Source organism: Mercenaria mercenaria, chromosome 17 (genome assembly GCF_021730395.1).
Source record: "Mercenaria mercenaria strain notata chromosome 17, MADL_Memer_1, whole genome shotgun sequence".
Lineage (NCBI taxonomy): Eukaryota > Metazoa > Mollusca > Bivalvia > Venerida > Veneridae > Mercenaria > Mercenaria mercenaria.
The window spans coordinates 40103203-40115858 of NC_069377.1; the positions used below are offsets into that span (position 1 = coordinate 40103203).

A 12656-nucleotide genomic window follows, 5' to 3' on the forward strand; every position below is an offset into this window, starting at 1 on the left:
TGGGGTCATAAAATGCAGCAATTAGGCCTTTAGAGTTATCACTAAATTTGACCAAATGACCGGGGGTCGTTTTTTTATGGGAGTCAATATTCTTCGTGAGGTTCAGTTTACTTCACGTGGGGGAGTCATAGTACTATGATCTGGAGGTCATAATACTATGACTGGGGGTCACTTTTTCTATAGAATAATGACCGGGGGGTCATTATTCTATGGGGGTCGAAATACTTCATTACACCGGCTGCAAATAACATTCTTGATGTTATTGTATGTAGGCAACAGAACATCGACATCTGAAAATCGACCGCAGATGTCTCTCTTGACATTATTTTACAGGCAGTCGAACCATCGAACTTGTTTAGGCACACGCCACATATTATTGTTCAGGCAGAACTACCGATCTTCTGCCGCAGGATTTCTTCACATGAAATTGTTTTATACCTGGTGGGACTCGAACCTACAGTAGAGAGGTCACTAACTGACAGCACTAAAAGATGTAAACCTGAATAACTGTTTTATGTAAAACAATCCCCTAGAGGACGCAGTATAATGTGTGGTGTTGAATGGAAATACCTATTGTAACTGAAGGTTGTTTTATCATCAAATAAACAAACTACTTGAAAAATATCAGGAATGTGTTTGTATCCGTTTTCGGACAGAAAGATTAATTATGATTCACTTTATTTACGGATGTATACCCGGTTATATGAAACATACACTGTACATCGATAAATTGTTTACGTGCACCTGCATACATAATAAAATTGTGTTGTAAACAAAAACAAGTTTTTAAATATTTATTCATAACCAAATACTTCCCTGCCAACAAAAATTCAAAACAGAGTATCTTTAAAATAGTTTATTATCATAAATATGGTATTCAAACAATTCGATATAATTTTTATTCAGACAGTTAGGAAAATAGACATTTTGTTAAAACATACAAAAAACAAAAATTCATTTCAGTCAGTATTTCATTTTCTTTGAAGTTTCACTTTAAGACTTTCTTATTTTCATTATAATTACAAATTCAGTCATTTTTTATACTTCAAAATACAAGCCTTTGAAATTTCATTATGCCTTTCTTTCGGGACATTGTTAATCTTCATTCTGACCTTTAAAAGCAAGCCAATAAATGTACACTCTGAATACATAAAATGAAGTCTAGTTCAAGAACAATATCACTGCACTAACTTGTAAGTTGTCAGAGATCTTCGAAGTACTATTGATTTTATAGTGCATTTTCTATGATGTCCACATAGCTTCTGGGTTATAAAACTATTACGTTTTATATGGAGAGCTTCACAGAGTTTTAAGGGTAATACAGAACTTGTAAGTTTTCTTAACTGAGAAGTACAGACAAAATGTGTGTGTTTCTAAAGGTCCATAGAGCCTCTGAGGTATTCTGAAGCTGTAAGTTTTTTTCTCAGGAATGTGTAAGTTTTAAAAAGAGATCCAAACCGTTTCAATGCTACACAGAAAATGTAAGCTTTTTTGAAGTCCAGAAAGCTTCAAAGTTATACTGAACTTGGTTTTCTAGTAAGGTTCAATTTTACATTCATGTTTTCCACATTTGGACATAGTCAGTACATGAAGTTTGTAGTTTAAATACCAGAATTATTAAATATAACCCATACAGTAATGATGTATGTAACAAAATATTTACATATTTTGATCCTGCTGCTGTGTGTTGTTTGCCTATACTATATTGAAATCCCATCCATTTATCAAGAATCTGAATGGAACAGACCTAAACAAAAACAAATACATTTTTTACAAATAATTCATACGTCAACATTAAGGCGCTCTGCTTAATCTTTTAACGTTTTAAACCAACGTGGTAAATTTCATCAAGAAATTGATATTCCATGTGCACGATTTCTTATGTTTTTGCAGAAACGAATATAAATGCACTATAAAAGAACTGTGCCTCTTTAACCTTTAGCCTGCTGGCGGCGAGTGATTCTGCCTTTGCGACCAGCACAGACCAAGATCAGCCTGCAGGATGATCATGGTCTGCACTGTTCGCTATTCAGTCAGTAAATTTTCAGTGAACACACCTTTGAATAATAAGTGGTATGGCCCAAATTGAATGCTGGACCAGTCCATTTTAGAAATTTTGCAGGCTAAGGGTTAAAATGTATCAAAACATTATCAGACAACTTTTATGATGTTTGCATATTATAAACGTTGCATAAATGAATAAATTAAAACATTACAGCAGAGAACACGAGTCACCACATAATGTTCACAGCAGAAAATACGGAACATTGCATTTTATGACATTCCAGTTTCTAAACATTGGAAATCGCTGAAAAATGTTGCATAAAAATCTATAAACATATCACATATCAAAGTAAAAAGTGGTCATTGTATTCATGTAAAAATAAATCCGTCCGTATACTTCAATCTAATGTACATATGTATACAAATATGTAATTAAACACACAGAAAAAATGTTAGGTAACTCTGGAGGAGTCCTTATTTCAATGTGTATGGTAAATGTGTATGGTCTATCTAAATTCATTACAGTTTGATGATGGATGTGATGTAGGAGATGATGGAATGTACAAAGAATGTCTCTTCTTTACAAACCGTCACCGGCAAAAGCTCGCACTGAACAGTCCTGTCCAAATGAGCAACCCTATCTCCAATAGTTCATCTTGAGATCGTTTTCACTTTCTCTGCTAGTCACTGTCCAACACGCAGAATGCTTACAGTTTCATCAAATTCAGTACTATCTCACTCAAATAATATACAATCTGTCATTTTTCCAAAAATTTGTTGCATATTACACAAAACGGTAAATCCATTCCAACATAGCAAGCATCACAAATAAAACATCTCGTAGTTTTGAACATAATTATTCTCTAAACTGTTGGAGGGACACAGTTACTCTGTGTTAGGACAGGTTTTCTGGTGGTATTCCAGCCATGAGCTTTCTTTCCAAACTTAAAACACAGTTTCTTTGGATAGCCTTTGTCCTTTGGCAGATCATCAAAGTAACCCTCTTTTCTGGAATATCTGAAAGGTGTAAGATATATACAATTTATAAGCGTTGAAATTTATTCCAGGTACTACTTTCAGTGTGGGCTATATCTTTGAATTATTCAACATCAATACAAGATTTGGAGTGTGATATTATGTTCAAAGATACAGCACTGACTTATATACATACATGTGTGTCGTTTTTTGTTTCATCTAATAACACTTTATGTAGTGTGCTATACTAGGTTTTATCGAGTGTGGTTAGCTGGCTTTAATTATAACATTATAATTGGTGTAATGCAGAGTGGCCTTGCTTGGTGTTGTGTTATTTACATTATAATATACAGAATTTTGTGTCACTTTCATTTTGTAACATTTAAGACACTGGATGACTGCGTTACATGAATGTGTAGAGCGGCGTTACTTACAAACATTACACTAAAATATTTTGGAGTGCGATATTTCGTTTCGTGATGTAAAAGTATGGCGTTGCGGATCAACACATATTTGAAGGGTGGCAATACTTTAAACACTGTATACCCTCACAGGGTACGAAATTACAGAGCTCATTGTCAAAATTAATTTCCTTAAGGAGGTAGGTTACCTTCATATTTGTATGTGCGCATGTCCAACCGGAAGCTAACGTGACGATTTACGACGACGTTTACGACAAACTAAATGTGTTTGTATATTCATTCTTCTGAAAACAAATCATGAACCTGCCTCCGATCTGATGCTTTATGGTTTAATAATGCAGAAATAATGAATAAATTGCCGCAGAAACGCTTCAAAACAATGTTGCCTTAAAATGACGTCACTGACGTCATGACGTTACGTGTCAGTTACCGCGCAAAATTAGTAGCTTTTATTTTGAAAGTACGTAATTCTGTGCATTTTCTTTATTTGAACTATTTTCAAACAGCTATTATTTGCTGAAACATTTTTTATGAGTCTTTTGCTCTGAATAACAATCAATATTTTGCTTCTTTTATGTAGTTATATTGAAATGTTGTGCGGAATGTAAGAAAATGGATGATGGTAACCGATGTTATTTGGAATATAGTTGGATGAAAGGTTACTTGTTACGGCCATTTTCAAATAAAAAACTTGCAGTTTGATTTGTAATACCTATTTTTCAGTTTTCATTGATAATTTTTTAGTTATATACTAAAACTAAGCTCTAAAATTGTTCAAATTTCAGAAGAAAATTGTGATTTCTTGAATTGAATTGATGTTACCATGGAAACGAAGCCCGTGACCTATATATCTAAATGTAAAATTCAAAAGCGTTGACACTGGTCTATTTAAGGAACACAGCTTCGGCTTTTTATTTTCATTACAACAACATCCATGAGAATAATAGCACATGCTGAATGATTTTTCCATGAAAAATGCAAGACGAAGGGTACTGCTGTAAGTATTTTAAGCTGTGAAATTTGTTTGAATAAATACAAATAACACGAAAATATAACTTACGTTTGAAATAATATGTTTTGAAGCTACATTAACAAGAAATATAATTTTATTCAATATTTTTTATAAGAAATTGCGACAAAAAGCAAGATATAAGCTATTTTAAACATCTCTGTTGCCATGGTTACTTTAAGCTTTAAGAAAAATAGGGTACCATGTAAAGTGCTTGGTATTTTGCTAATAATATTACCCAAATATTCCATGTTGGTCATTAACAGAATGGCACTGAAGCCGTCGAAAACCCCGTTTTTATACATAGCTGTTTAAAAATGAGAGAAAATGCGTTACCATGGAAACACGAGCCCCGCGACATATACATTTTAAGCTTATATTAGAAAGCTAACGCGCATACTAGTAAAATTATCAATTATGCAGACTTCTACGGATATCAGTGAAACTAAAATACACTGAAAAGTGTTAAATATCCGTATTTTCCTTCTTCTTTCAATATAATATACCTTTGGAGGGTCATGTTCTTTAAACCTGGATAAAAACTGAACTTGAAGGGCCAGAGAAAAACGAAATTGAGATTGTAGCTGTTAAAACATCATATTACACAAATTACAAAAAATTGCTGCGGTTCAACTAATTTGAATTTACCCTGGTAACAAGGTAACCTACCTCCTTAATCGGCTAAAAGATTACCTCTTGATATGAACTATTAAAAATAAGTGTGTGTTAAAGGGAATGCCCCGTCAGTGAAGTTAAAGTGTTTTAATGACACTTAATAAGGTCAAGTGTGTAGAACTGATAAACATCCGGATAAATGTATTTACTGAGCCCTAAAGTAGGGAAGTGGTACGCTTAAAGACATTAGTAAGACCTAACAGTTTTGTTAGTTAAAAGCATGCCAAGTGTCCAACTTAAATGAGAGATTTTTACACCGGGTAAATAACGGAGACCATTACTGTAACCTAAAAAGCAGAATAAAATCAGATATATTAAGTATTGTTTATAGTTATTTAACCAAAGCTGCGTGTGTAATAACTGCAGTCGGACATCTTAGTGTAGGCCTTTAAATAGCAAACCTATCGAGTTACGCGTTTGTAAACAGATTGATGATTAAATCTTACGATAAAGTTACAGTTCACAAAACTATGCAGAAGGAAGTTTTATAGATCGGCGAATCAAATATCACATTACACAGGTTTCAATCTTGAACATTAAGATATAACTCTGAACTTTAGATAGACGACAACGGTCCTGTGTTTTAAAGCTCTTAATTTGAATAATACTAATCCGCGTCCTAAAAATGTATGGTCTGTTCCAATATGCTGCCAGGAAGTTTGTTTTATAAAGAATTCTAATATATGTAGGACAGACTAGTTGTTTTTTGTTGTTGTTTTTTTTGTGTTAATTTTTACTTTTGGTCTAAGGAGACTGTCTTCAAGTATAGTTACATAAGGGACCTAATGTTGCCTGGATCCGATAATAAACACATTCCTATCTTATTCGTTCAAGTGCTATTCAACTGTTGTATGTTACATATATACACTATTATATTAGGTACTTAAGTTTAAAAAAAATTTACAATGGACGTATTGTATCTATTACAAACCAGACAGCCATATAAAGTAATAAAGGAAGTATTTTCTCAAATATCTAAGGGGAACCAAAATACACACTGATCTGTCTCAAGTAATTTTATTGCATGTATACGTTCACGCGTGTTTAGATGTAAACTTTGTATTTATGGCTGTTTAGAGCCAAATTTGAGTAAAAAATTCAACAACAAATGAATGCAACCCATAACATAACGGTTACATTTAACTCATACAGTTATTAGTCCCATACCTTATAGATCGGCTCATTTTTTCGTAAGTCATTTTTGTCCGGTTGTTCTTCTTTTGACCCCACATAGACGCTGCAGTTTCTGATTGGACGACCCGGAAGATCCCTTCTTCCTCATTCTCCCATTTTATAACCTTACCGCAATATCTAGGATCGTTCAAAACATCTCTGATAAATTCCCACAAATGATAAACTTTGGACACTGAAAATAAAAAATAAAATGGTATAATATGTATACATTCAATATCAAGAATAAAAACTTATTGTCGAAATACACAATTTCTTCTTCTTTTTTTATAAAAGACAATTGTCTATAGATACGTTATTGACATACTTCTGTGTTACAAAAACTGTCTTGTAACACATGGAACGAAGTAATAATATTGACTAGAACATTCAAACTGGGTACTAAATTTATTAACTCCCTTTATTTGGTTTTATTAATTCCTTAAAAGTTGGGGGTGTTACGAAATTGTCATTCATAGAGCAGACAACCTTTCATTGTATGTTTCAGCTGCACGAACATTTCGTGTGTTGTCGTGGAAAAGTCAGAATATAACGATACTCTACATGTATACTGATCTTTGATTAACTTTTCAAAACAGAAGTGTAAGTTTCACAAACGCTCACCAGCAATACTTTTATCTTTGAATATTTCTCTAAATTTACTTGAAATGAAAAAAATAACACACCTTGACCCTTCTTTCTACCAGGGCGTTTTCTATCTGTTTTCTGCCCTGTTCCATTTTCATTGATATTTAGATTACTGCAGGCATCCGAATCTTTTGAATCTATACTCTCTGTACCACTGTCGTTTTCGTCATCTTGTGACATCACAGTCAACGGAATACAGTTTGCATTTATTGTTTCCACCGTGACACGTGGTTCAGACGACATATCACGTGCCGCGTCCCGAGACACTTGCTCACAACCAGTGTTCATTTCTTCTTCTTCGTTTTTTATTCTGTCATTAATATTTTGTTCATAAGATAAGTCATAGGCTGTACGGGAAGGCACTGGTATTGCTGGTGACGTCATATGTTCATTATGATTATAATCCATTTCCGGTTTGTATGTAATGGTTGGATCTGAAAGTCGAAACAAAACGAACATCTATCAATATGATTTTTTACAAAGGCAGAGAAATCAACAGTATATTTGAATTAATTTTATTTTGGTAAAAAATAAATAGCAATACAACAAATTCTCATATCACCTCAGTGTACAAAGTGGTTACCTGCATTGACACAATGAAGCAGTTAATTACTTTTTGCGCTGTTCAAAGTGCTAAAATGTCAATTATTGGTGTACTTTAAAGTCAAATGGCGAAAAGTAAAAATCGATTATTATAGAAAAGATAAGTCTTTTCGTAAGAATGACATAAATGTTTTACTAAAACGGTATGTGCGAGCAAGTTTTGGTATCTCCTTCCTTGACCTATATTAATTACACCAAGTAAATTCAATTTTGATATGCATGATGTTACTGGATTTTCGAAGCTTCCACAAATCTCATTATGGCATTTCATTGCACTATTTCATTCACTGATTTCTTAGCACCGTGTATCTATTTTGTAATTTTTTTTTTTATTGTATTTAATGTCATACCAACACAATTATAGGTCAATCTGTACCCCATTTAAAAGGTAGTTAGTGGCATGCAGAAGGCATTAACTAGGTACTCAAGTGCATCTGATGATATCGCATTCAACAGTGTGCCATTTTGTTCTGCCATAATCTGTTACTCACGATGCTAAATGTAAGGCTCTTACCTATTCCCAAACCTGGTTCCAATTTAATTCTTGGTAGCTGATAATATTGGGATTGCTCCTGTGTGATTCCTTGGCTAAGATTGATCGAGGTTCCTCCACTGTAATGCATATAGGTGTTTGGTGTTGAGTTGGCACTGCGGCTTAAGTCTAAACACCCGTTCTGTTGACCGTTCGGTACAGGTGAAATTGGGGATTGATTTTGTACCGGACGCATGGTGAGCGGTGGAGGTTGTGGGATGGGAGGGCTTTTGTAATAAGGCCCTGTACGTGAGAGGTCCAGAGATCCTTGACTGAGATCCATGTCTGAGGTATGATCGGTTCCTGATTCTGGAAATACACAGAATGTGAGCACGTTTAATAACAAAATTATTAACGGCGTTTAAGAACAGAAATAGACAGAATGAGCATGTTAAAAAACGCAAACAGACAGAATGCACACGTTAAAGAACGGAAACAGGAAAAATGTACATGCTAGACAGAATACACAGACTTTATACTGAAATAGACAGTATTAATATGCACGTTAAATGGGCAGAAACAGGCAGGAACAGTCAGACTTAAGTCTATGTAATTACAGTAACAGATATACTTAGTCTATGTAATTACAGTAATAGACAGACTTAGTCTATGTAATTACAGTAACAGACAGACTTAGTCTATGTAATTACAGTAATAGACAGACCTAGTCTATATACCAGTAATTACAGTAATAGACAGACTTAGTCTATGTAATTACAGTAATAGACAGACTTAGTCTAAGTAATTACAGTAACAGTCAGACTTAGTCTATGTAATTACAGTAATAGACAGACTTAATCTATGGAATTACAGTAACAGACAGACTTAGTCTATGTAATTACAGTAATAGACAGACTTAGTCTATGTAATTACAGTAATAGACAGACTTAGTCTATGTAATTACAGTAACAGACAGACTTAGTCTGTGTAATTACAGTAATAGACAGACTTAGTCTATATACCAGTAATTACAGTAATAGACAGACTTAGTCTAAGTAATTACAGTAATAGACAGACTTAGTCTATGTAATTACAGTAACAGACAGACTTAGTCTGTGTAATTACAGTAATAGACAGACTTAGTCTATATACCAGTAATTACAGTAATAGACAGACTTAGTCTAAGTAATTGCAGTAATAGACAGACTTAATCTGTGTAAAATGAAAGAAATAGATATACAATAATTATGCATTTCTTTTAATGTAAGTCTGTCAAGACCGTAATTTGCATTTTTAAAGTATAAATTATTATCAGTTTTGTTGGACTGCTCAGTTTATGAGTCCTATAGATTTGAGTCATGACTTGTTACATGTAGCCATTTAAAAAAGGAAGTATCTAAAACATATCATATAGAATTGCAATTAAACAGCAATAAAATTACTAAAATGAAAGCAATAAAATATGACCACATCCTTGTTTAGAAACTTATTCAAGTATACGGGAAACACAAATATTAAAGTGCAAAGTTTATCTGTAAACACGCGTCAGAAGCAAGTCATGCTGTAATTTACGTCCATAGGAAGAAAAATAATATGTAAATATAGAAATCAATGTGCACAAATGCTATACATTCCCCAACACATTTAACATGATGGTATTTTATTACACGTAATACAAACACAATTTGAAATAGTTTGCGCTACCGCAAAACACGTACAAATTTTCCAGTTTGGTCGTTATTATATTTTGTAGAAGTGTAAAAAAAAGTGAATACACTTACACGCTGTTGCAGTTATAACAGATTAGCCACCAAAAAAAAAAACAACAAAAACGTGTGTCCAGAGAAAACACTTGCTGTATGTTTTGCAAGTATCTGACAAAACCAGAAAAGATCCAACTATGTCTACTGGTCCTTATCCCTAATCAAATGGCCAAACCAGGAAGAGTTTTAATTTATACCGACCAAGAAATACCAATTTGAAAATAACGTTATCTGATTTGTTTGAAATTTGAAAAAAAAATCTCATACTTCCTGGTGTGAATTAATAACTACTTGAAAAATTGATACTGGTGTCTACGTTAATATTGCTATGAGATAAGGTTAGCAGAGTCTAAAGGACTGCGTATGCACCACCACACTATCGTCTGCATTATTCCTTAACAGACCAACACCGTCCGACCAACCGACTGACAGACAGACAAGAAAGGTTTGAAGGTCTATAATGATCACTGGCGTTCGATGCTTTCTAACTCTCAGGGGTTATGATTATAACGTATGGCAAAGAGATACACATGTTGTAGTTCGCGTAATATCATTTCATTTCTTGAAACTGAACAATTTGCTTTTAAAACAAAACAATACAGCTATATTTGTATTCGCTGAAATATGCACGCATAAAACGGTTTCATGAAATTGTTCATATTTAACATTACATATTGCATGTACTGCGCAAACCCTAAAAATCTTAATGGCTTCCTGGTCAGAGCTCATTATAACTGAAAACAATAAAATAGTGTGGTCGTTTCCTTACTGATGACTTCATATAATTCTTTGTAAAGTTTTCATCGTAGTTGAACTAAAACCAAAGAAACTTTATACGTTTTGTTAAAACTGTTCGATATTTCGGTAGCTTATCAATTACAAGAAAAAATGCTCACGTGAAAATACATTTAGGCAATTTTAAGGGTTTCTTAAAAAAGAACTTTAGCAATACAGGTTAACTACTTTTAGCAAATTATATGCGAAGAAAAGGGCGGTGGCTGAGTTTTCTCTTAAGATTCTTTTTTTTTTTCTTATTTCTTTTTTTTTGTTATTAATTTTCGTAATGCAGTATCTTTTCTTTTAAAGGAAATATGTATTTTCAACATTTAAGATACGTAAGTGCACCATAAAGGAATCATGCCGTCATTATGTTTATGAATTTTTCGTTACACTTGACGAAATCCCGTACTTCTTATTACGGTTTCTTTGTTAATAATGGGTCTGCCATTCTATTATGACCAAAATATTAAGTTTTTGTTAAATCCAGTTTTATATAATAAGTTTCTCTAATATTTGTCAAAAGATTTTATTTTAATGTAGAAAGTTTTATTGAATCCATTAATTTTGATTATTTCCCTTTATGACCCTGACTATATGGTAGTATGTACAGTATGGAAAGTAGTAATTTTCTAACCTTATATTTATGCATAACATATACTGGAACATCCATTTGAGCCGTGCCATGGGAAAACCAACATAGTGGCTTTGCGACCAGCATGGATCCAGACCAGCCTGCGCATCCGCGCAGTCTGGTCAGGATCCATGCTGTTCGCTTTTAAAGCCTATTGAAATTGGAGAAACTGTTAGCGAACAGCATGGATCCTGACCAGACTGCGCGGATGCACAGGCTGGTCTGGATCCATGCTGGTCGCAAAGCCACTATGTTGGTTTTCTCATGGCGCGGCTCATTTCATTATTTTAACATAAAATTCAAATCTGCAAAAAACTTAAAGTAACAGTTCCTAATGATCAAGTTTCTATATAATTAAAGTTAAAGGCCAGATTTTTTTTTCTCGATGACTGGTAATAAAATGGTGCATGAATTTAAACTTTGACAGTTATTAATAGTTAAGTAAAGTAACATCAGTGCAAATATTCTATAAAACTGTAAAATGACTTATTTGCCATCTTTAAACGCGGATGAATTCGAACCAAGGTCATTTTGTTTAATCATCTGAGAAACCATTACCATAATTTTTGTTAATGAAAATTTCAAGTCATTCATATTAAAACATCGGCTTCTATATGCATTGTATTTCGAAATAGTGCGTTACCTGCAAACGTGGTGGGTAGCCTGTTCTTTGCACAATAGGATTGTTCGGATATGAATAATTATATTCTTCAATAAATAAAACACAGATACGGAGATAAAGAAAAAATATTATGCGTTTGCACTGAATAAGATTGGCCATTATTATCATGTAAAGAAAATAAATAACCATAACAGTTTGCAATGCACGGTATTCAAACAAAAGCTTTCTGAAGAGTTTACTTCCTTGTTTAAGGGCGTATAAACCAAATACGTTCACACACGGTGAGTCATTACATATTAAATAAATTGTTGAACGAAAAAACAACTTGTTCAAAAGGGATTGGTTACATCACAATTATCGTGAATTAATTGATTTCTAACTTGTTTACATAAACAATAAAATTACAATTTTTGACAATCTATATAATACTTCCTCCCTTTCAGTCATTCTTGACTCTGCTTAATGAAACAATTTACATATTTATGCTGGTATAACAGGGGGATATGCGAATGAGACTCGAACCCATCACTTCTAGATTTAGCACCCGATTCCTTAATCACTAGACCACCAAAGAGTGGTGTATTACCTCCATAGCCTATGTCTGATATTTCTATCAAGGGAGCGTCTTCAGCAAAATGTAGAATTATGTCATCCTTTACAAAATACTTGCATTTATTAGTAATTATAGATAAACTTGGTGTATTTTTTTGTTGTTTATGTGAATATGTAAAAGGACCCTGAAAAAAAACTGAAGTCATGCATTAAAAACATGTAAAACAACAAGAATTTTGCTGTACTGTATGCCATACTCGTGAAAAATCGACTTAAATTTGATCGATGATTATAAACAAACTAAATATTTTTTAACCTTTACCCTGCAAA

The 12656-nt window shown here is 33.3% G+C and overlaps 1 protein-coding gene across 4 annotated transcripts in view; it reads right to left on the reverse strand.

Moving 5' to 3' along the window:
- Window positions 1-841: 841 nt before the first annotated feature.
- LOC123536267 (uncharacterized) overlaps window positions 842-12656 on the reverse strand; it is a 65226-nt gene continuing 53411 nt past the window's right edge. For all 4 annotated transcript variants that reach the window (XM_045319276.2, XM_045319281.2, XM_045319280.2 and 1 more), the window contains 4 exons: window positions 8021-8347; window positions 6942-7337; window positions 6253-6451; window positions 842-3021 (listed from right to left, as the gene is read on the reverse strand). In XM_045319276.2, coding sequence (XP_045175211.1) covers window positions 2868-3021; window positions 6253-6451; window positions 6942-7337; window positions 8021-8347 — 1076 coding nt within the window. In that variant the 3' untranslated portion in view covers window positions 842-2867. The remainder of the gene's footprint in view (window positions 3022-6252; window positions 6452-6941; window positions 7338-8020; window positions 8348-12656) is intronic.